This window comes from Drosophila elegans, unplaced genomic scaffold (genome assembly GCF_018152505.1).
Source record: "Drosophila elegans isolate 14027-0461.03 unplaced genomic scaffold, ASM1815250v1 contig_149, whole genome shotgun sequence".
In the NCBI taxonomy this organism is placed as follows: Eukaryota; Metazoa; Arthropoda; class Insecta; order Diptera; family Drosophilidae; genus Drosophila; species Drosophila elegans.
Window position 1 is genome coordinate 1,950,584 of NW_024545513.1, and position 22,671 is coordinate 1,973,254.

General features: G+C 36.2%; 1 protein-coding gene across 4 annotated transcripts in view; it reads left to right on the top strand.

Moving 5' to 3' along the window:
- The first annotated feature begins 16,528 nt into the window (after positions 1 to 16,528).
- Positions 16,529 to 22,671, top strand: part of LOC108137306 (transcription factor Sp9) — a 33,276-nt gene continuing 27,133 nt past the window's right edge. For 2 of the 4 annotated variants that reach the window (XM_041709960.1, XM_041709961.1), the window contains exon 1: positions 16,529 to 17,664. In XM_041709960.1, coding sequence (XP_041565894.1) covers positions 17,551 to 17,664 — 114 coding nt within the window. In that variant the 5' untranslated portion in view covers positions 16,529 to 17,550. The remainder of the gene's footprint in view (positions 17,665 to 22,671) is intronic. The other 2 variants (XM_017258931.2, XM_041709955.1) reach the window with 2 other exon arrangements.

Here is a 22,671-nt window from a genome sequence, read left to right on the forward strand (position 1 = left end):
TGAAAAGCGAAGGCCGCTGCCCAAAATCAATTATAATTAAATCTAAACCATATTTTCCCTACGCATTTTCACACGACTTGAAAAATGCGGGGAAAATTAATTTTATTCAGCCAAACAAAACTTTTTTGGTTGTAAGAATAAAGATTTCCCAAAGGGGAAAATTGAACTTAAGCTTATAAAAGTTATAGCTTAATTTGTTTTATTAATTATTTATTTTCTTATTCAATTATGCATTAACTTTAAGGGCTTAAGTTCTTAATTACGTTGTTCCTCGGTTGGTCTTAATATTAATTTAACTTTAAAAGCCTAACCACTTATTCTATAACTTAGTTTAAACGGTTTAAAAGTTTTTTATTAAAATTAGTTATGAACGCTGATGAATACGCTTGAAACAACAAAAAATTGTCACAGAAACTAAAATAATGTTACATAAATTTTAAACTGTTGGGTATGAAAAATTTCTCAATAAGATATGTATGTATTCAAGAAATATCAACATAAAACTTATGTGGCTTAAAAACAATGCCTTAGACTTTGGTTTTAGACTGTTTGGCACAGAAATGAAACTAAACTAAAGGGTTTATAATATTTAGTATTGAATTAATGCTTCTACTTTAATCCTGTCTGTAGTATATTTTCCAGTCACACCTATTAAAGCATTACTTTCAGTTTTTTGTGTGGTTGTGGCTAGCTTTTACCAAAAAATGGTATACTTTCTCACTACTTTGTTGGGTTAAATTTGCGAATATGCAGTAGCCTGCCTAATTGCCATGACCCAAACTTGAGGGCATGACTTATGGATGTCCCAACCGAAACTCCAGCCCTCGAAATGTATAACTTTTCTCACGAACCAACCGAAGACTTGTATTAGAAGAATTGCACCTGTGGGCAAGCCCAAAAAGATCATTTGTTGGATTGCTCCGCTTTAATTTTTTTCGGGGCTCCTTCCTGACATGGCCCGAAAAAATATCCTTGAGTTGGCCGTTCATCCAAGTCCAGTGATATATGTGTATCTGGAAATTCCGAGTATTTTTTGGAGCAAAGTGCAGCCCCTCTTTATTTAATACTTGCCCCTTTGTTTTTAGTTTTTTTTTTTTAGTTTTTTGTTGGTATTGCTTTTCATATATAAGACGCATAATTATGGGTTTAGCAGGGGCAGTACGAGAAACAGAACGAACAGGACCACAAAACGAAGAAATCATTTATATGAAAGATGAGCAGCAAAGTGAAGAACTTGCAAAAGGATGAGGAGTCGTCCAAGTCGAAGTCCAAGACGAAGTTAATGTTGCTGGAGGATGAAACCTGGATGTTGCCCTGATGATGAATGATTTGTAGACAGACAGCCACTCAAGAGTCCTGGTCCTTGCAGGCCAAAAAACGACCGCAGGACAAACAGGTGTCAAAAGGTGGCCCTTCATTCCCCCTTTGAAGCCCTTTTTTTTGTGCCCCTCGTTACAAAACATTTATTAGATTTTCCTGCTGGGTTTTCACTGCCTTCACTGGGCGTTCACCCAAATTGGAGCAAGCAAGCCGTGTCGTAGTTCAATTAATTTCATTACAAAATTGTTTCTAGCTGCAGCAGCAGCAAATTGCAGGCAGCCCTTGGTCAATTTGTCATAGCAATTGCTACCAGCTCTGCCACACTGCAAAGAAAAAAGTTATTCAATTCTAATATGTTTTACTAAATTTACAAAATTTTAGATTTTAATCTATTGCAGGTTTTACTTTTTTAGCATTTCATGCAATTTTTCAGTAAATAAGTTACTTTTTTTTGGTTGGTTGTTTGGAAGTACTTGAACACTGTTAAAAAAACCTTGTATGCTTAAAACTTTCTACTTAATTGAAACATAAGTCGCTTGGATTTTCATATATTCCTGTTTTTAGTTTTAGAATTGATTTTAAGATCTGAAAATTGAATTTAAGTTAAAGCTATATTATGCTTTTAAATCAAATATGAAATATATTTAATCTCATATTAGCCACATTAATTAAAATAATATTATAATTAATCATGCAATTAAACATGCATTGCATTTAAGCTCAAGATTATATATTTTATTTAAATATTTATTATGTCACTTTGAATCCAATATCCAAAATCTTTATTTGTAGTATGCCATTTTTTTGTCAGTGCATGTAAGCTGCTCAGTGGTAAACGCAGCAGGAGCGGAATCGATGTGATAAATGGATTTTTGGTCCCATGAATGAACTGACCTGCCGACTGCCGCGCCACTTGACTGTGTAATTAGTGCAGTGGCAGTGGCAATGGCAATGGCAATGGCAATGGCAATTGCAATTGCAATCGCTGAATGAATTTCGAATCCTCCTCATTTCTTTCGTTTTGCCATTCCTGGAAACTGCAACCGAATTTCCAGTTGTCCAGCCTAATGAGTTGCACATTTCGGGCACCTTCAAAGTCACCAGTCAGTCACCTGCAGCTCTCTTTAATGATCCATTTTCGATTTGGACTTGGATTTCGATTTCGAGCCCAGTTCCGAGTGCGAATCCGGGCAGCTGGGTGTCCATCGGATGCCCCTAATGATGTCAAATGGCATAGGGGCACCCTAATTATGCACTGCAAGTCGAGCAGCCATTAAGAACCAGATCAAAGAGTCCTCGGCTTTGTTCACACCGAAACCATTTGAGATGTCAGTCGTAATTTGTGTAATTTCTCAAATGGTTTACTTTTCGCAATGCAAAATAAGAGTAAAGATATACCTTCAAGCACTCTAAAACAATCAATTAAAAATATAATATAATATAATATAATATTGTAACTGCAAGATATAGGTCTTTTTGATTTTTATTGTTTTACTTTCAATAAAGAAAATTAATTTTTTTCTTAAAATCAGCACATATGCAAATAGCTATTTATTGGATTGCAGCTCATTAATTCGTTACACTATCCGTGAAATATTTAAGCAAATACCTTGATCGACTTTCCGCACGCTTTCAGGCCAAATAGTTTTGTGTGGCTTTTTTGCCAGAAAGAGAAATTACAACTATGGCCCGCTCTTACCGCCTTTCAGCTTTAACTGAACAATTTAATTAGTTTTGCGCTATTATTATGCATTAAAAATGTTTATCGCGTGGTTAAACAAACGCTTTTTCTCAACAAGACTTTGCTGGTTTTTGTTTTGTGTGGGCAGCAGTTTAAGCGGAGGTGATTTTGTTGAGAGCCGCCATGATCTTTTTAACCCTTAATCAGGAATCGGGGTCACAAAAACCCATGATAACAGGAAGTACTTAGAATTTTCATCTTAGTTCAATGAGTGAATTGTTAGCAAGCTGAAAATATAATATTAATATTAAATTTGTTAGCATATTTTAAATGCAAATTGTTAACACAAAAAAATTTACACTAAACGCATATTTTCTTACAAACTTAGGTATAGAGGTAACCCCCTTGAAAAATTGACTTTAATCGGTTAAAACTATGAAAGCTTTACATCTTTAACAAATTGGACAAGAAGAAAAACCGAAAAAATGTGATTATTATAAAAAAAATAACATAAATAACATAAAAATCTAAAAGTAAAAAAATGTTTTAGTTGTTTGTAAAGTATAACTTTGAAATTACATTTTATTATTTTAAATGTCATTACAGCTCATTAGTTTTGCAAATTTGCTTGACCTTATAAGGGTTAAACTTTGGCAAGTGCAAATCTCGATTGTTTTATTTTTTTATGTTTTTTTTTTGTTGAGGAGGAGGTGGTGACTCCATGACAACGTTGGCGTTGAAGGCGCAGACTTGAGCAGAACCAAACCGAAAGCAAAACTAAAACCAAAACCAAAACCCAAAACCTCGAAAACCAGACACAAAATAATTCACAAATTATGCGAATAAAATTTTTAATAATTCTCATGGCAACGTTAAATAAATGAGCGCAGAAAGCGGTCGAATGGGATGGCGATGGTTTGGAGTTGAAGTTTGGAGTTTGAGATGGAGATGGAGAATGCCTCCTTGAGGTCTGGTCTGCCCCATGTCTGCCAAAGACTTGCGACTACACAAAAAAACAAGAAAAAACGCATTGACTTTTCGATACCCCATACATAACTTAAAAATGTCATAATAATTATGATCACAGAAAAAAATTGGGCTTAAGGTAGCGACATCTTTACAAGCTAAGATCTTTTGCGCTCATACAAATGAAATCCTATTATAACTTAAATGCCCATAACTTCTAAGATCTTTGATTTTGCCAATTTTTGATGTGTAAATAGGTATTGACTGAATCGAAGGGGACATAACGAAGTTGTCGACTTCCAAATCTCTAGCTATAATTTATACGAACAAAGTCGTCTTGTTTATTTACTTTGTATTTACTTTGTTGTATGCATAATTTTCAACGAATGTAGTATACCCTTTAACTGCACCAGTAAAAGGTATACAAAAAAGTGGGTTGGCACAAAATCTTCAACGCGTCGGTATCTTGGAGCCCGTGGGCCATGCCATCTCATCCATAGAGCTCTGGAGTACTGGAAACTCTGGCGCTGGTGCTGCTGCTGCTGCTGCTGCCATAACAAAAGTCAAAGTCGTCAAGTCGTCGAGGTTAAAGATGCCGAGATGCCTGGAATCGAGGATTGCGGATTGCGGACTGCGGATTGAGGCAGGTGAGACCTCCACCTCCTTTTACCCCTTTTAGCCAGCTTTTTCCCCACTTTATTCAGTCGGACATTGGATAATGCCGTCGTCTTTTGGGTTTTTTCGAGAGCGTTGCGAAAATGTTTCGGCTCTTACATTCATTTTTTTTGTTCCCCCGTTTGCCGTGGCTTCTTTTCTTAAGCACATTTTCCCCTCGGTTTTTTTTTTTTTAGTCGGCATTTTTCGTTTTGAAGTTTTTCTGCTGCCTTGTGTTTTTTTTTTGGCTTTTATTTGACTTTCGCAGCATCACGAAAATTTAGCATGGCCAATGGGGTGGAGGCCAGGCCGCTTTTGACATGGAAATTTCACTCGGCCAAGTTTTGAATTTCACAAAAAAAAATTTTGGAGAGTTAAAAAAAAGTGGAAAAGAGCAACAAAACAGCGCCGGTATCATTAACCAAAAAAACAGTTGAAAAAATAACATTCATCCATTCGTTAATGGCTATGGTTTTATTGCTCGACTGGATTTTTCTCGCTTTTCGAACGCTTTTTTTGCGCTTAACGGGGCTAATGACACGCCCCCTTTTTCGATATATTATGCTATCTATAATTGTTGGGCTAATGAGTAAGCGGTGAACTTTACCAAATTGGAAGCTGGCTTAAAATGAACAACTCATAGATGGTCAACAAATAGACCAGACGCATTCATAGATATAATGTACAGCATCTAAAACAAGTGGCAAATTGTTAACTAACACACACAGAAAAATAATTTAAATTAATTTAATTAAATTTTTTTGTTATTGATCATAAGATTTCTATTTTTACTACAACTCCTTTTTGTATTGATTATTAAATTTACTAATTTTATTGTTCTTCTTATGTTTTTATTGTGTATAAGCTAGTGGCTAATAAACCTTCTAATAAAAATGTTTATAACAAGATTATTACAATTTCCTAAAGATAATTTATACATTTTCTTAGGTTTTCTGTTATTGATCATCAGAGATAAACTTTTCTTGCCGTGCTCTTTATGTGGCATTAGCCCCATCGACATGCAAATTAATCAGAGAGGCTGGCGCGGCTCGTTCGTTTGGGCCAATTAATTAGTCGGACGCTAATGAAAATCAATTTGCGCAACACTCGAAACAGGTGATTAGCCGGTGGGTTGGTTGAAATGGGTGGATCTGGCATGCGATCGGCACTGTCAATCATCGCGCTTTGAGATATTAGATTTTGGATTTTTGCATACGTTTTTTTTTGAGGCTGCTTGTCAAACCTGTCACAACACAGGGCATCTTTCTCATTCCGTTTAATTAGCTGCTGTGACATTTTTATGAGCTGACAAAACGAGGTAGATCCGTTTCTCTCTTCCTATTTTTTTTGTTTTTTTTTATTTTAAGCTTGCTTTGCTGACAGCGCAATAAAAACTAATTGAGTGGCAGTCAAAGGCAGCGCCAAGCCCCACCAAACACACCAAACACACCAAACACACCGTACAACCACCCACGCACCAACCCAACCCCTTTGTTGTTGCTCTTGCCTTGTTTGTTTATTGCTCATCGGCGGTTGTGTTGCTTTTCCCTGGGTGCATACCACCCACCCACCCTACAAAACACCCAACCACCCAGCCACCCAGTTGTTGTTGTCACAACGGCAAAGGCCACGCCTTTTTTGCGTTAATTTCAATCGAGGCGGCTGGTGGGAAAACTCTTACAGGGGACTAACTGCACCCCACTTTTCCATTTTCCCTATACACTCAAAAAAAATACAGTCTTGAAAATAAACTAGAAAGAAGCAGCTTTAAAATATAAGTATCAATTCAATATAAAATAATGTAAGAGTCTTAAACTGTAGTCCTTATTTTTAAAACACATAAGTTTAATTTTGATATTTTAGTGGCATTAAATCAAATAAAAACTTTAAAACTAAAAATCATGTAAAAATAGTTCCAATATTCTTTCACAATTTTTTTTTTCGCGTGTACCCATTTACCATTTCCCATTTTTATTTTGTCATTGTCATCAGCAAACGCTGCTCGTTGTTTGTTGGTTGATTTCTTTATTTGATTTTTTATTTCCACTTGCTGTTTTCCCCCTTTTTTCCCATTTGTTTTCATCTTCTTGTTTTCTCTCGTTTTTATTGAAACTTCATTAAATGTTTCCCTTTGTTGTTGCCATAAAAAGAAAAATAGGGAAGAAAAAAAAGGGCACGACCACGCCCCATTGCGATTTTACCAGGATAAACAAAGCTCACAGCTCAAAAGCTCAACATGGCGTATGCGTAATCTTTGTAATGAATTTCCGCTGATAAAAAAAAAACAGTTGAATTTAGGCAACTTCTTTAAGTGCCACGAAAATAAAACGCAACCTCAGGCCTTTAGTTTTAAAACGTTAAACGACCAAGCACATAAAGACTTTCGCGGAAAACGTTAACAAGTTTTTTTCTAATGGGTGATTAAAATGAACTTAAACTTTTTTATGTGCGAATTAGAAATGTACAAAAAAAACCAACGAAAAAAGCAAAAAGCAAATGAATTACGTAAAAATTTCTCTTTTATTGCAGTAAAGCTAAAACCCATTTGCTAATTTTTGCTTGCCATTAATTTTTTGTATTTTTTTTTGTTTTGGCATTTTAGCATTTTAATGCCGCTTGCCAGATCGTATGACAAGATAATGCCCAAGATATATGCGCCTTGTCAGACCCACAAACCATATACACAACAACACAACCCAAAAAGGAAACATACAAGGAAAAAAAAAAAGGAAAATGGAAGGAAGCAGAGGCAAAAATGAAAAATAAAATTTATTAATTCACAATAATAAATTGTTTTGTGTCTCTCGCTTTTCGATTTGTATCGAACGATAATTACAGGTTGCGCTGTAAGAAGAAAAATGTTTCTCTTTTCGTATCCCCAACTTTATTATACTACCTCCTGCATCTCCAAGTGTGTGTATACATATATATGTTTTTTATGGTCTGGCTGCGGACTTTTGCCGACTTTTTTGTGTAATTAATTGTGTGGACGAGCCAAAAAAAAGTACAAAAATAAAAAAAACAGGCGATGGGAAACAGAAATAAAAAAACACAGAAACAGAAATTACTGGAGCCAAACTAAAAGAGGGACAAACGAGTTTGACCAGCGCAATTTCCATTAGTTTTCCCTGACACTTGCAGCTACTGTTGTGTGCTATATACAGCTGCGCTTAAAATAATAGCAGTTTTTTTTGGCTTTTGGGAAAGGCAAATGAAAACACTAAAACTCTATAAGCTTAATGAGAAAAATAAAAAAAAGTACGCAGTTCAAATAAGTCTCAAATGTACAACAAAATAAAAAATTATTTACAACTTTTTTTGATTGAAAGATTATTTTGTATATATTTATTTGTTTGCCAATCCATTAGCCATTTAAATGAGGGTATTTAATGATTTCAATTAACTCTTCAAAAATGCTTTAATAGTGTATATTAAGAAGTACATTTTTAGGAATTAGAAATTAGGAATTAATAATAATAATAATTGTTTATTAGAAAGTAGGTAAGCAATAAGATAATTTAACAGAAAAAATTGTCTTATACCTTAAAACTTTTTTTGTTCCACTACCTTTACCTTGACCGCAACTGTTTAAATTTAAATTTCGAGTCTGAAATGGAAAATGGCACTCAAATTAATTTCGCTTAATTTGAGTTGCATTCAACTGAAATCGATTTCGATTTGCCCGACCAGAAGGGGAAATATGTAATTATGTACCTGCAATTACGCAATTAAACACGACAAATGCTAAATCTGTACGTTCGTCCCTTGTCGGGCGCCATCAATAAAAGAGCAAGTGTCAAAAGATGGGGTAAAAAAAGAGGATGGACAGTAGCGGCAGAACAGCAGCAGTCTGCATTTAGTCTAATTATGATAATTTCAGAAAACGCCCCGAGCCTGCAATCGATCAATTATACGACGAACAGCAGCAGCGCCTTCATCCAGTTGATTTAAACAATTTGCAAATTCGACATTTCGTCAACATGCTGCTGAACATCTCATCAAAACAATATAAAAATAATAAATAACAATAATTAAGTGCAATGAAGCAGCAGTCGCAGTCGAAGCAGCAACAATCAGGCGTCGTCAGTTGGCACGCAGTTCGCTCTCTTCTTTTTTCTCTGGGTTTTCTTTGGGTTTCTTGGGGCTTTGGTTGAGTATTACTAAGTTTATACGATGGCCGTTTCATGAAATGGGGGAATACGTGTGTGAATAAACACCATTGAATGTATTCGCTTAAGTTGACTTAAGTCAGACTTAAGAATTCAAAAATGCGAGAAATGGTGAGGTGTAACCAAATTAACTTGTTATAAATAAGGTGGCAACGCCGGACGCAAAAGTTAAAAATTAAAATTAAACTATTCTCGCTCTTTTTAAGGTCATTTATTGCTTTTGTCTTCACTTCTTTTTATTGTTGAATAGTTTCCTTTTTGCTTTGACAATGGTAAAAGTACTTATAGTAAACTAAACTAAGACATATTAGTTGGAAATTTTTAAACCTTCGGCATCTCTGATAGTATTATTTAATGCATTCGTCTAGGCTATTTTGATTTCATGTACTCAAAAATTCATAAAGTTCATAAAGTTCATAGCATAAACAAAGTTTTTGGCTTTTGCTGAGTTTCTGTGGGTCTACTGGTCGCCTCGGAAGTTCCTGATTCCTGAGTTCCTTGGGTCGCCGCCGCTCATGTTGGCACCCTCTTCAGTTTAAACACAGGTTTCGGTTTTGGGCATGCAGCATCCGCATCAGCATCCATCCATCGGTGGCATCAACGTTCGAGCTTAAGCAACACCCTCAACACTCGATGGTCGTGTGTAATCAAGGTAGGTAGTCATTATATGGTAAGTTGGGCCTTACCCTGGAATTTATGTATAGTATTGTACAATATGTTGGCGTTGATTGCGCATTTCTCCCTCTCAAAGCCCCCAATCTCCATCGAGGACCTCCAGCTTTTGAAGATTTCACCTTGATAGCTCTATTAAAGCGCCCGCAAATTAAATCTCATCTAAGACAAAACGTTTATCGAGGTGGGGAGGACTATTAAGTTTGGAGTTATGATGGATGTACAATTTGTTTGGTGATTATACAGAACCGTATGGCTACTTTTTAAAAAAGTTTACAACACAAAGAAGCTAAATATGTTCATGACAATATCATCACATTTAAGTAAATTGATTGAGGCAGGAATGAAAACAATTAAAAAATAAATCATCACTAAGTATGTTCTCACTTTTAAGATTTTAAAAAATTCAAGGAATGGGAATTTATAAATCTAACAAATTCTTCTTTATCTTGTTGCCAATATAAAATCCCTGAATATGGTTATCTTGTTCAGGATTATATGGCACATGTTGCCAAGTACTTTTCGCATATCTCACTTATCGTTACACTTAAATTGGCAGACCTTCAGTGGAGTGTCTGAAAGTGGCCCCAGGGCAGTTGTCTTTGGCTAAGACAACTCATCAAGATCGATTGATCATCATATGGTTTCAAAAAAAAAAAAAAAAAAAAAAAAAAACAAAACAGAAGAGTGCCCTGCACTTTCAGGATGCGTGCGGCTTAATTTGCTGCAATAATTATTGTTATTAACTGAACTGGGGCGAAGACGAAACTTTCAGGGTGATGAGTGATATCAATAAATTTGCTGATTGATTTGCGCCTTGGCAACCCCGATCGATTTTTGGACAAGCAGGCATTATCTTCGCTTCCTTCCGCTTGTTTTTGTTTTATTTTTTTTTATTTTTCGACTTGGACACTTAACGGCTACCGTGTGTCAGGATAAGCAGCTTTGGCAGCGCCTAGCGTGCTTTTTCCTGTCGCCGCGGGGCATCGCAAAAAAAAAACGTATGGGAGGGGACTTAGAGGGTTAGAGGGTACACCAGTTGTAGGATGGTGTAGTGCTCAAGTGAGAGGGGTTCAGGTTCGGAGTGTCTGCTGCCGCTGCTGTTGCTTTTTGTTGTCTGGAACGCAGCTCGGACGTCTACGACCCACTTCAAAGTGATTTACGATTCTGGGCCACGCCCTCGCCTAGCAATTTAGAGGAACGAACTTGGACTCCGACTCCGACTCCATACACACAGAAAAAAATACATATGTAAAATCAACACAGAACAAATTTGTATTTTACTATTTGCATAACATTAGAAAAACTATTCAGTTTTTAATGTATTTTGTTATTATATGAATTGTAGATTACCTATTTTTCAAGACAAATCAACATAGAAAAATGATTATTTTACTGTTAACAAAAGTGTCATAGTAGAATAACAATTAAAATAGCAGAAACAAATTTCTAAAATTCTAATAGACAAATTAATATAGAAATTGGTTATTTTACTATTTTCAAAAACGACAAAGTAAAATTTTTGTACATTTTTATGTAATCTAATAATTTGCATTGCATTTTTATTTATGGAAGAGTGTTAACTGTTAAATGGTTGGTTTTACATATGCATTTTTCCGGGTGTATCCTCTTGCTCTTGGCTGCTTTCGTTGTTTTGACGCATAACTTGTACTTTTACTCAAGCACCAGAGAGACAACAAACGGCAACAACCACAATCTCAACCGCGTTGCCAACAACATTTACATTCGCATTCATGAGCCCAGGGGTTTGGTGGACCCCCTTAACCCTCTTTAACCACCCCCCCGCCTGAACCACTGGATTTGTCTGAATTGTATTTTGATATCCGTAAAATAGCCTCGAGTAGTTGTAGTTCCTGGCATTCGGGGGTTACTTTTATTTTATGCCCGCAATACGTTCGCAATGAAAACCATTTTATTTGGCCGAGAAAGTCAACCACCAAATAAATAGTCGCCAAATGGAGCGACTCACTAATGGTGTAATTTCACTAAAAGTTTTACCATTAAAGTGCTGTGACTTTAACTATATGTTGGCATTGAATCAAATAGTACTTTTTTGTTTTATATACACAAATGAAGTAAAAATCATTAAGAGCTTAACCATTAAGCTGCTGTAATTTCAACTATATATTAGTTTTGGAACTGAAAATATTTGTAATACAGTTCACCAAAAGTTGTACCATTAAAATGCTGTGATTTGAATTATATAGTGGTATTTAATCATTTATTATTTTGCGTACATAGACTTTTCCATTAAAATGCAGTGATTTTAACGATATATTGGTACTTAAATTTTACATATTTTATTCACATTTTACTTCACAGTTTTACCATTTAAGTGCTGTGATTTTAACCATATTTTGGTATTAAACATAAATGAAGTAAAAGCATTAAACAAAGTATTAAAAGTATTTTTTAAACATACATAAATAAATCATTCAAAAATCTATAAAAATAATGCCGAATGTAATATATTATGCCATTTTGAATGTATGTTCAAATTAAAATGAATACAAATGGTTTATGAAATTGCTCGTGTCAGGAATTATAAAATGCAATAATAAATCATTTAAAAAAAATAATTGTTCAGTTTTAGTAATTCAAAGCAAGAGAATTTAAATATCTTTTTGGAATTTCTTTAATAGCAATTAAGTGATGAGTAAGACAAAATAAAACCCAATATAAATTAGAATGAATATGCCTTCATAAATCAGGCAATTTTGGACACTTTTTGCAATTCTGAACCAATTTATAGCGATCTCGCAATATGCTAATCAATTTGAGCGATTTTATATTGAGGGGGAAAGTCATCATCAGCTGAGTGAAACTAAAAAACTAAATCCATCGTCGTGATCGTCATCATTTCGAGCGTAGCCTGTCGTCGCCTGTCACTTGTGGGTGTTGCAAACAATTTAATTAAAAAGCGCAATAAAAAAAAACAAAGTCGTCCACGACTGTGTGCAATTAAAAATTAAATTCTTAATTAAATGCATAAAACTTGACGACTTCGAGGGCCATTCAGGCGGCGCGGGGGCGTGGCAGCAGAACTTTGAGCAGCAGAAAATTGCAAAATGGTTTAATTAAGCGAAGCAGAAGCAGAGGCAGAGGCAGAAGTAGTGGCAGAAAGTTTCTCTCGACTGGCTGACAATAAGAGTGTCATTATAATTGTTGACAGGCACAATGAAGGAAAGTGCAAATCATCGCCAGGACCTCGTCGTCGAGGACCTTCCCGCAAATGGGCAAATGGGCGAATGGGCCACGCCCCCAATGAAGTTGGAGTTGCAAAATTGTCGAGCGAGCACGAAAGTAGAAACAGAACGCAGACAGAAGACTTCGTGCAGTGCGTGCACTGAATTAATAAAGTCGTAAATAAAGTCGTGCTCGAAACCGAAGAACTTACAGGAAAAATCCAGAGAGAACTAAAAAGAAAAATGTTAAATAAAAAAAATTATAAAAATAACTAGATATTTAAAAAAAAAGGATTAGAAAAAATAATTAATTAGAGGCAAAATTCATAAAGAACTAAAAGAGTTGTTTTACTACATTATTGGATTAGTTTTTGTATAAGTAAATAAAAAAAAAATAAAATAAAATAAAAATAGATAAAATAAAATAAATTTAAATTATATTAATAATTGTTAGTGAAATACAATGTTCCAATATATAGTTTATTTTTAAGAATTAAGTTCTAGCCCCTTGATTTCCTGCTATTTTGTGGGCTATAGTTTGTGATAAATGAATTACAAGTTGTATGTAACTTAATAAACTAAAGTGCCATATCTCTTAGTCAATCTTCACTGTCGCCACACACATGTATCGACTTGATGTGAGGCAATCAGGGCCACTCAAAAAAGGCAACAATGCGGAGTGGTAGCCACCCACAAGTGAAAAGTGGGGGGAAAATAGCGCGGCGGGAAAATGTGCGTTTGCGTGAGAGAAAGAGACACAAAGAGGCTGTGCGACAGAGACAGAGAGATCGAGTGCAGAAAGCTGATTCGTTCATACAAATCTCAGCGAAAGAGAAGGAAATTCCACAGTTTTCCAGAGGCGGGGTGGGAAAAAGGTGGCAAAAATGGGATCAAAAAGGGGGGAAGGGTTACCCCATGCAATCAGTCAGCTTTATCAGTTTGCCCAGCTAACTGACGAGATGCACCACAACGCCATGGCCACGAGGAGTCAGGAAGTTGCTTGGCCTTGCCTGTGACTTTGGGCCCACCCCCCCGCAACCTCACCCCTCACCCCCACTTAATGTGTTGCATTTGTCCTGCAGCGGGGTCGTGAGTCCCGAGTCACTGCAACAAAAACACCACAATTGGCCGGCCTACACTCCGAAAAAAAAACAAAAACAAATATTCTAGAATTCAAATAATAATTTAAGAAATAGAAATAAGAAATAGATATATACAGATTTTTTATTGAAACATTACATTATTGTATGAAACAATATTATATTATATATATATATATATTATTTTCCCCCCAATTGATTGGCCTACGAATTTTCCCGCTGTGCAGAGGGTTTCCCGCGGCCAGGAGACTTGTGCTGGGCACACTTTTACTTCCACTTCCACTACCACAGACACATACACATCCACTTCCACACCATCCACCTCCATCGACAGTTCGTAGTATTTCGACTTTTCAGCTTTTCAGGGGCTGGCGTTTTTCGGCTGCCTGGGCGTTCTGTTTGCATAAGGCGCCCAGGAGCGGCACGCGGGGGGGCGGATCGGGGGGTGTGGTTCAATTAGCCGGCCTCTCAGCTGCAGCTCACAAATGCAACAGCTCTTGAGCGGGTTAATATCGACTTGGTCCCCAAAATCACGATTAAACGGACCAATATAAGGCCAATTTTAATTCGAAATATATTCTTTCTCGTTTATTTTCCGAAAGTGTGAAAATACATTTATCTACAATAGAAATTTTGCATATTTTAGGTCACAGAAAATTTGATGATTTTTAAGATTGTTTTAAAATTTGCAACAAGATTCTTTTAAAATTTCTGTAAGTGTAAAAATAGTTTTCTTTTATTATATTATACTGAAAAATATGTATAAAATCTAAAAAAAGATTCTATTTCAATTTAAAACTAAAGGATATTAAGATGTAAACCCAAATTGTTATTAAAGCTGTGAATAATTTGCATTAATTATTTATTTCCTAATAAGCAAATATTTGCCAAAGGATAATATTTCATACAATAAAACTACAAAAATATTTAAATGTCATTGTTTTTTGTACCAAAAAGCATAATTTTTGGAGTATATAAGTAACATAAGTTTTAAAATGTTAAAAGTGTGCACAATAATAATGATGAAGGTTGTATTTGTTAATAAATATACTTCACTATATAGTACTATAATACTATTTCAAAAATATGGCTTAAACTTGATTTAAATCGGATAAGTTTTAGATTTGTAATGTTAAACAGCTTGTAACTACCTTTTATTTTATTTAAGAGTGCCTTTTCCTATTAGAAAAAAGTTGCAACTCTAAACGATTTGTTAATAGTTTTCCCAGAAAATGTATAAACGAAAACAAACCATAAGTTAATTCTTTTGGTTTACCCTTAGATGAAATGCTTGTGGGAAATAAATATTTTCGGACTTTCTTTTCATATCCGAAGTCCAGTCTTAATACTTTCCAAATAGCTGACCAAATTTGCTTTCCTTTTATTCGGTTGTTTTCAGGGTAAGAAAACTCGACCACACCCCCTTTGACTCCACTCCCTTTCGCTTCGACTACGATAGCTGCGGCCGATATGCACGAAAAGTCGAAATGGAAAACAATTTGTCATTTTGCGTGAATTTCTATTTGGTTTTTCTTGAATATATTGTGTATGTAGGGGTAGCCCTTTTTATACCCTTGCCGAGGGTATTGTTAATTCAGTTGAAAAGTTTGCAACGCAGTGAGGGAGACATGTCCAACCCTTTAAATTAGATATAGTCTTGATCAGCTTAACTTTTCTTGATCTTATCCTGTCCGTTTGTCTGTCCGCTTGTCCGTTTCTATGAAATCTTGTTTCTTAGTTATAAAGCTTTCTCGATAAAACTTTATCAATAGTCTTCCCTCTATTGTAGGAAGCATATAATTTGGAACGGTCTATATCATATAGGTCCCATGGAAAAAAATTTAAAAAAATAACCTTTACTGCCTTTCAATTTATTTTAATATACTTCCATAAACAGTACTATTTTAATGTTTTAAAATTACGGGTTAAATTTAATTTAAATCGGATATCATATTGCTGCTTTATGAAAGATCAAAACACTCAGCGAAAAATCATACTTTTATTTAAACAAATACTTTGTTTAATAAAATCTCTAATTTTTTTAATAGCTGCAAGGATATGTAAACTACGGCTTGTCAAAACTTGTTTCCTTTCTTGTTTTTATTTTGCAAACCCAATTTCTTATACTCCCTTTTTCCATGTTTTTTTGTTATCCTTTATTTTGGTTAGTCAGTTCTGGGAAAACAAAAGTCGCGAACATTTAATTGAACACGGTTGCCTTGCATTTGGTTTTTTGGTTTTTCACGCAGGCACGCGATGATGAAAGAGAGGGCCGCAGGAGCGTCGAAAGAGATGGCAGCAGGCACGTGTCTGCTGCAGCAGCCGTCCCGCTCGCACAGCGGCCATCGCTCTAATTATAGGTTAGGCCCGGCCGATCAGCGATTGGCTAAGCCGGCCATATAGAGGGGGCCGAGCTATGGAAACTGGTTTCTCGACGTTCGGGGTTTTTATGAATGAAACTGGAGGGCACAAAAACAGTGGTGGTGGTGGTGGTGTTGGGAATTTTTTGGGAACCACCATCTCTATGCATATATGCATATGCGTTGTTGGTGGTGGTTTTGCACTCCTGGTATTGTCTGTACGGCTGTCTCTGTTACACGCCTGGTTAAGTGTGGCAGCTGAACCCCCAAAATGGGGTATCCCCATCCCGCTTGCACCACTGCTGCCGGCAGCGACGTCGACGGAGGCAGCGGTGACGGCGGCAGCAACGGCGGCAGCGGCGACATTTAGCCAAGCTTTTTGTTCGCGTGAAACAGTTGCAAGCCTTTGAACGATCAGCGACGACGGCGTTACTTTTGGCGCGGATCAAGCAGCGACACTTTTTTTTCGTTGGGCAGGCGCCTCCTGTCACCAAACAAACAACAAAAACAAACAAAACAACCAATCAAACAACTAAACAGCTAAACAAACAAATAAACAAACAAACAAGCAGCAAACAGACAAGCTAAAACAAACAAGTGTGCATTTTTGGTTCGAGTTTCCTTTGATTTTCATCGCTTACATTTCTTTTTTTGCCTGTGTTCCTTAAACAAAAAATATAAATATATAATATATATATATACAGAGAAAATATTGTAATAATAAAATATATATATATATAATATAAGCACAAAAGCCAGCAAACATTGAAATCGCAACATCAGCGAACAGTAAACAACAGCAAACAACAGCAAACAAATCAGCCGACGGCCGAGTGGTTAAAGTGCAACGCCGACGGACTCGAAAAAGATATCAGATACAGATACAGTTAGAGATAGAGATACAGATTGAGATACAGTTACAGATACGGATATCTGGGCGCTGGGCTTAATAATCCTTTGGCGATTTGGCTCACCTTCGCTTTTTTTCTGAGTGCGTGTGTGCTTGTGCTGTATATTGTATTGTGCTGTGTGCTTGCCAAAAACCCATAGCCATATATTGTCCATATGTCCTTAATGTCTTTCTCCCTTTACCCAAAAAAAAAAAAAATAAATAAACCAGTGAGCCTGTTCTGCAACAATAGCCATAAAGAATATACAAGATAAACAAAACAAAACAAAACGAAACGAAAAACAAAACTAAACCAAAAATCCCCGAAACAATTGTGAACCCAAGTGGGCAGAGAAAAACAAAACAAAAGGCAGTCGCCACGAAAAAAAGACACCATCATTGTGCGCCTCAAATTGACAGCAGCAGCAACTGCGGCAGCAACGACAACTGCAACTGCAACTGCAGCAGCAGCAACTGCAGCAGCAACATCCGCAGCAGCAGCAGCAGCAGCAACAGCCACATCAACGACTAAAATGCTAACGGACATGACCCCGACCGCCGGTCAGCTCTACGGATCCCAGATTCCGGCCATGGGCATGAACATCACCAACATCGCCACACACTTGCAGAAGCCACAAGTTAATCCGGTAAGCCGATCATGTCCAAATCTCCTTTTGAGATACGTATCTCGCAGATAGGTCACTCCAGTCCAGATGCTCAATCGAAGATGCATCTCACTTGGCAATTATGCGCACTTACCATTACTTTTGACAAAAACCCTGTCTAGATTGTAAAAGTTAGATTTTGTGTCAAACGAGATACAAAAGTATCTAAATGAATAAGATAGAAGATACAATTTGGAACAATTACCCATTAGTTTTATGAATCCATATCTAGATTGCCAAAGTTAGATACTCTGAAGGTTGATTTTATGATGTATAGATACAAAAGCCAATAAATGAGATAGAAGATACAATTGGAACATTTTGTAGCATAGAGATACAAAAGTATCTGAATGAATACAAGAAGATACAATTTGCAATGTTAGATTATAGAAGTTATATACTCTTGTTTGATTTTAAAATAAAGCGATACTTATACCGATAATTATAAATAGATACATATTTTTGTATCTTATTGAACACGTTTTTGTGATATACAAAAGTATCTTAAAAACAAGAATAATATAAAAATAATGAGATCAGTGTAGATAATAAGAGTTAGATACTATCTAGTAAGATTTTCTAATAAAGAGATACAAAAGTATCTATCTATCTATAATTGTCACTTCAGTAAGAATTTCCAATAATCCAATGATTAAATATCTTAGTCAACTCTTGAAAATAGAAGAATAGATACCCCCTAGACAAAAGATGCAATTACTACTATCTACTAACACATTAGAAATAATTTCCATTCATCTAATGAATTAATATCCACCGCAAGAAAATTAAGAATATAAAAGTCAGATTTTGCGCTGATAGGAATACGGCAAAAGATACAATTATTCACACTTACTATCACTTTAGAAAAAATTGCTAGTCATCTAATCAGTGAGAAAATATTCTTTAGAACCATTTTAAGTAGTTCCCTTACTTTAGATGCAGTTATTTTTCTTTTTGAACAAAAAACCATATTTTTAAGTCTACAGATACAAAAGTTTTAGCACTTTTTAGTCACACTAACTAATGAACTCCAGAAAAAGATTTTTAACCTTTGTGTTTCATTAGAAGCAGATACAATAAAACAAAATATTTATGTTATCTCTTAAAAATAAAGAAAAATAATACAAGCCACATCTCTTAATAATTTATAGTGACTTCTAATAAATTATGTTTTCGAAACCAAAACGGTGGCAACTATACCATAGAAACAGGTAAAAAAAAACATACTAAGTGCCTCGAATTACACCCACATACATACAACCGCCACGAGTATCTCACAGATACACATGTGAGCTCATTGCGGACAAGTGGCTGGCAGGCATTTTTCGAGTTAGTCATGATTTGATGAATGCATCCCACAGATACGAGTACTTGTGCATTTAAGCATAAATCATTGGCGGACTTGAATGAGTGTGGAGAAGTCGTTTTATGGAAAGTATCTTCTAGATATTGCGAAGAGTATTTTTATAATACTGTGCAGCTAAAAATTCTCATTTAACTTCTTTGTTTTAAAGAAAGTATCTGCAAGATAATGTGCTGAAAAACACTATTATTTAATTGTTTTTATAGTAAATACATTTTGTTAAGATACTCTGCTGCTTAAAGTTCCACTTAATTTCCTTATCTTTTACGTCAATATCTAAAGGCTATAGAAATAGTAGAAAATATAGGTTGTATGCCGAAGTTCAGTTTTAATACTTACGGTTTTATAGAAAGTACCCTTAAAATATACCCCTCGTTTATTTCTCTAAAAAAGTATCTTACAAATATAACCTACGTTTATTTTTCTGTCTAAGGGATCTTTAAAATAATGTGCTGCTAAAATCTTCCATTTAATTTTTATATTTTATGGTAAATATCTTTTGGATACTCAGCTGCCAAAAATCTGTTTTAATATTCTTTAAGCATCCTAATGATAGTCTTCTCTATTCATTTCTCTAACTTTTTCCTCCAAAACGCTCTTGTTTTTTTAATTTATTATGAGTTAGATACTAAGTTTGCCATACTTTCTCTGTAAGATACTGCTGTTAAAATTTCTATATAATTTGCACAGCATATGGCCTTTGCAATTGTCGTACTTGTACTTATATTTCGGGCAAATCAACCACTTACACGGCATTAGCACTGACAATAAACAGCCATAAACAAACAATGACAACAGACGCCGCGGATGCGGATGTGGATTGGGTTTGGGTTTGGGATGTGGATGTGGAATTGCTATTTGGATTTGGAATCGTATCCAAGGAGCTCACAGTAGCGCACACCTTTTGTCAGCCGCTCAGCTGGAATCCCTTTTTTGTTAGAGGCGATGATTGCGACTCGACGGGATGAGTTTGGCTAGCAAATCGATTGGATGCGGCTTGTTCAGCCCTGTGTGCCAACGGATTTCACGCTATGGGCCACAGATACATAGCTGCAGATACAGATACTGCTGATACAGATACATTTACAGATACGAATACGAAAGGGAAAAACAGACCAGGTAGGCGCCGTTTTTCGGTTTCAAATCAATTATTCAGGCTCACTTGAGGTGTGAAGCTAACGATGGAGTGACTCTGTGCCTATTTTTTGGCACTCCGGAGATCGTATTTCCACGCTGACTTCTCGACTGCTCGACTGCTCGACTTCTCCTATTATTTCGCTTATCGCAGAGCGGAAGCAAACACTTAAAGGCTAAAAACCATCAGCATTTCATAATGATCTTCTGGCCCCGATCCAAAATTCGCTCATCAATCTCGTCCGGCCTTTGATCTCAACCGAAAACTAAGACAGATTTCCGCTAATGATCGTTTTGATGGCTCCTCCGGGCTTTTGCCTTTGCCTTTTGCTCTCGATTTCGATTTCAATTCGGTTTTTCAATTAGCAGATTATGTAAACTTGTGCTCTTGCCATATGACACAATATTGGGTCGAAAGTCAGTAATGCCATAATATTTTGTTCGTTATTTATACACAATCGCTAGGAGAACCTACAAATGGTAATAACAAAACCAAACCAACTTTAATGCTTGTAATATCACATAGGTTTTGTTATAAGCCTAGTTAATAGTTAATATATAAATATATTTAATTTCATAACTAGAGGTTAGGACTGGTGGAATTTGTGAGATTTTCGCCCGTCGGATTTGCATGGCTGGCTGGGAAATTGCATGACACTTTTAATAGAGTCAGCAACGCCAAATGGACGCAATGTGATTGAGGCAATGGCAATCTGGTGCCCCTGGCCACCCGTTTTTTTTTCCCTTTTTTTTCTACCCAAAGTGCAGACGCCACGCAAGTGCGTGTGTGTATTTTCCAACCGCAGAACGAAACGAGCTGGCTCCTACAAAACTGGCCTCCAAGCTCCAAGTTCCAAGTTCCCCTCTCAAATCTCGCATCTCCAGTTCTCCTTTCGGATCTGCATATATATTGATGGGGGAGAGGAACGAGAAACGTTTATTAAAATTAATACCACATCAATCATTTAACAAACGCGCCTGTCGGCCAAGTTCAAAGCGCTGCCTGCGACTAGACCAAAAACTCTTTGGGGCCTGCTTAAGAAAGTTACACATGCGCATTGGTTTTAATTAAAAGCGTTTAGAAGAGCATCACAAACACAACAAAATATAAGAAAAAAAATAACAACAGGCGCAGAAGAAAGATGATAAATTACCAAGACAAACTGAAATTAACATTTGTGCCTGGAAACAAAGAGACAGCCGTGTGGCTAGCAGATCACAGAAAACCAAAAGAAAAAAAGCTCCACGAAGGGATTATATACAATATACATATAGTATATTGAAAGCCGCTGTTAAATTATTGAAAATCATGCAACGATCCGCGCCGTTTTCCCATGAACAGCAGCCTCATTTGTTCAGTGTGCGCTCTGCGTCGGCATAATCAGCATAACAAAAGGAATTAAGCAATAAAATATTAATGAAAATACACTGGGTAAGATCGCCGCGTCATTGACTAATTTGTTTGTGGTTCTCCGGCTTCTTTCTCCGGTCGGTAAGAAGGCGCCAGAGATCTGGAAGGCAGGGAGTGGCCAGCGGTAGCCGTGACAGGCGCCCCATAGATCGTACACCCGGAGAAAATTGCCTATCGAATGGGATGTTGCACTTCAAAAGATATTGGACAACTTTTGAGGGATTCCTGTCTTGAAGAAACTTTGCTTGCGTGTATAAAACAACCTCGGATTAATAACCATTGAAATTTATCTGGTACTTACATTTTAAATAAGTTAACAAAGTTAAACAAACTTTCATTGACCTTTTGTTAAGTACTTCCTTATACAAATGCTAATTATGCACAACATTTTTACAAGCATCTTATGATTACTTAACCCTCAATATTTATAGTTAAACACGTTTTTATTGACCTTTGTGGAGGACGTCTTCAACATATAATATAAGATATAATTTTAAAGGAGAAAACATAGTTAAACACCTTTTTCTCCCAGTGTTCTTACCTCCTTCGGCTGCTCGACATATTTACTTAATATGATTTGGCTTAATGAATGCGCTTGGCTTTTGTGTCTGCCCCTTTTTGCTACCCTGTAGCCATTCTTTTTCCCCTCTTATTCCAGTCTGGGCATTTTTCACCTTTGACAAAGGCTGAGCCCGACGCAATTAACTTGCGTCATTTGGAAAATTAGTTGGCATGATGCTGCAAAAAAACACACAGGGAGTCCAGAAAGGAACAAGGTCGCTGCTGCTTCAAAAGCGCCGCTTGAAAAGCATTTTTCAATTTGGTTTTTCCTTTTTTTTTTGTTGTTTGGTTTTCAATTACAAAGACCACGCACCAAAAATTCATGTGCGTGTTAGATATGACTTTCTGACTTGCAGTTTAGACTTATGGCCATAAAGAAACATAAGCAACTATGGTGAGAACACGCTGCGTATACGCAACGCTTCGAGCCACACAAATTTGCATGCCAAAATGGGAAAAACTGGAACTGGAACAGACCCTGACCAGAATTCGTACAGAAATTGCTTTACAAATAGTATAA